A 1,695-nucleotide genomic window follows, 5' to 3' on the forward strand; every position below is an offset into this window, starting at 1 on the left:
CTGTTATAATAAGAAAAAAAAAAGAACAAGTACGGGATCACGGTCTCGCTCTTGTTAGGGTGGGGTTGTGACAAATCTTGGTATCAGAGCAAAGGTTAAGAAGTCCTGTAGACTTTAGGGGTAAACTAGGCTAAGGCCCTCTCTCTAAAGTATGCCAAGCTCCGCAGCAGGTTCAAATGGTATTTCTTATTGCATGATATGAATTTTGTAAAGAGATTTCAAGTTATGTATGCTATTTTGTATGAGTTTTTGCTAATGCTATTGTTATCCATGTTCTAGTATGGCAACACAACACAATAACAATAAACGTCGAGGGTGGCCCAGTGTCCGTAATCCTGAAGATCAACTCGCCTTATAGAGGTTTTCACTAGTGGGCAACTTGCCTTATAGAGGTTTTCACTAGTGGGCAAACCGCCATGCAAGTACAAGTCCCACATCTGACTGCTTTTGATCGCTTCTGCAAACAGCATCCTCCGTTGTTTGATGGCAAGGGTACGGAATTAGATGCAGATAATTGGTTAGAGCGCTTGGAGAAAATTTTCAGTGTAATCAGCTGTACCGAGGAACAAAAGGTAGAATTTGCAGCATATAACTTGGCTGATGTGGCCAATGGGTGGTGGAAGGCCACTCGCGGATTTATTCAGCAGGAATTGGGCGAAGCTATCCCTATATCATGGAATAAATTTAAAGAGGCATTTAATGACCGGTTCTTTCCTGTATCCATTCGAGAGGCCAAGGCCCGAGAGTTTGCTGACTTGAAACAAGGGACAATGACAGTGAGACAGTATGCATCAAAATTTGTGGAGTTGTCGAGATTTGCCCCACACTTGGTCCACACTGAGGCACTGAAGGCCGAGAAGTTTGAGCGAGGCCTAAACCCCAGAATTATGGACTCCCTTCTTGCATTGAAGATTAGAAAGTTCGCGGACTTGGAAGATAGAGCAGTGATACTTGAGGAGAATTTACGAGTCCGGGCAGGGGAATTCAGTCAAAGGAAGAGGCCATTTTATGCCATGGAGCAAAATAAGGGCAAGAGACCTATGTACAACCCGATGCCCAAGCCAATCCAAGTGGTCAAACCTCCCCAGCGTGGTACAACAGCGCCTCACCCCGCATGCCAAAACTGTGGCAAACGTCATGCTGGGAAGTGCCTTATGGGGACTAACATCTGCTTTAAATGTGGTAAGATAGGTCATTTGGCACGGGAGTGTACAATGCTTGTGGCCCCTAATACTCAAGTGCAGAATCAAGGGCAGAAGAATCCAGCACCGGCTCGAGTTTTCGCGTTAACATTTGATGATGCTGATACTTCTCCTAATGTGGTAACAGGTATTCTTCCCCTGTTTTCACATCGTGCTTTAGTACTATTTGATTCTGGTGCTACGCATTCATTATATCCCGTAAATATGCATGCCTGAGCGAGAGAGCACCTGAACCTCTTGAGCCAGTGATGTATGTTTCTTCACCTCTCGGGAAATCCATGATTTGTCAGTTTGTGCTGAAGGGTTGCATGATAAAGATACAAGATCGACATCTCCTTGCTGATTTGATATTATTTGATATGGAGGAGTTCGATGTGATTTTGGGCATGGATTGGTTGTCTTAATACCATGCTAGCTTGGAGTGTTTCAAGAAGGAAGTAATCTTTAGACTACCAGGTGAGTTAGAGTTCCGTTTCTGTGCTGCGACTAAGAG

General features: G+C 44.3%; 1 protein-coding gene across 1 annotated transcript; it reads left to right on the forward strand.

The window, feature by feature from the left end:
* Positions 1-416: 416 nt before the first annotated feature.
* Positions 417-1,418, forward strand: LOC122278550. The gene has a single exon (XM_043088729.1). The coding sequence runs from the start codon at positions 417-419 to the stop codon at positions 1,416-1,418; it is 1,002 nt and encodes a 333-aa protein (XP_042944663.1).
* The last annotated feature ends 277 nt before the right edge of the window (positions 1,419-1,695 follow it).

This window comes from Carya illinoinensis, chromosome 10 (assembly GCF_018687715.1).
Source record: "Carya illinoinensis cultivar Pawnee chromosome 10, C.illinoinensisPawnee_v1, whole genome shotgun sequence".
Lineage (NCBI taxonomy): Eukaryota > Viridiplantae > Streptophyta > Magnoliopsida > Fagales > Juglandaceae > Carya > Carya illinoinensis.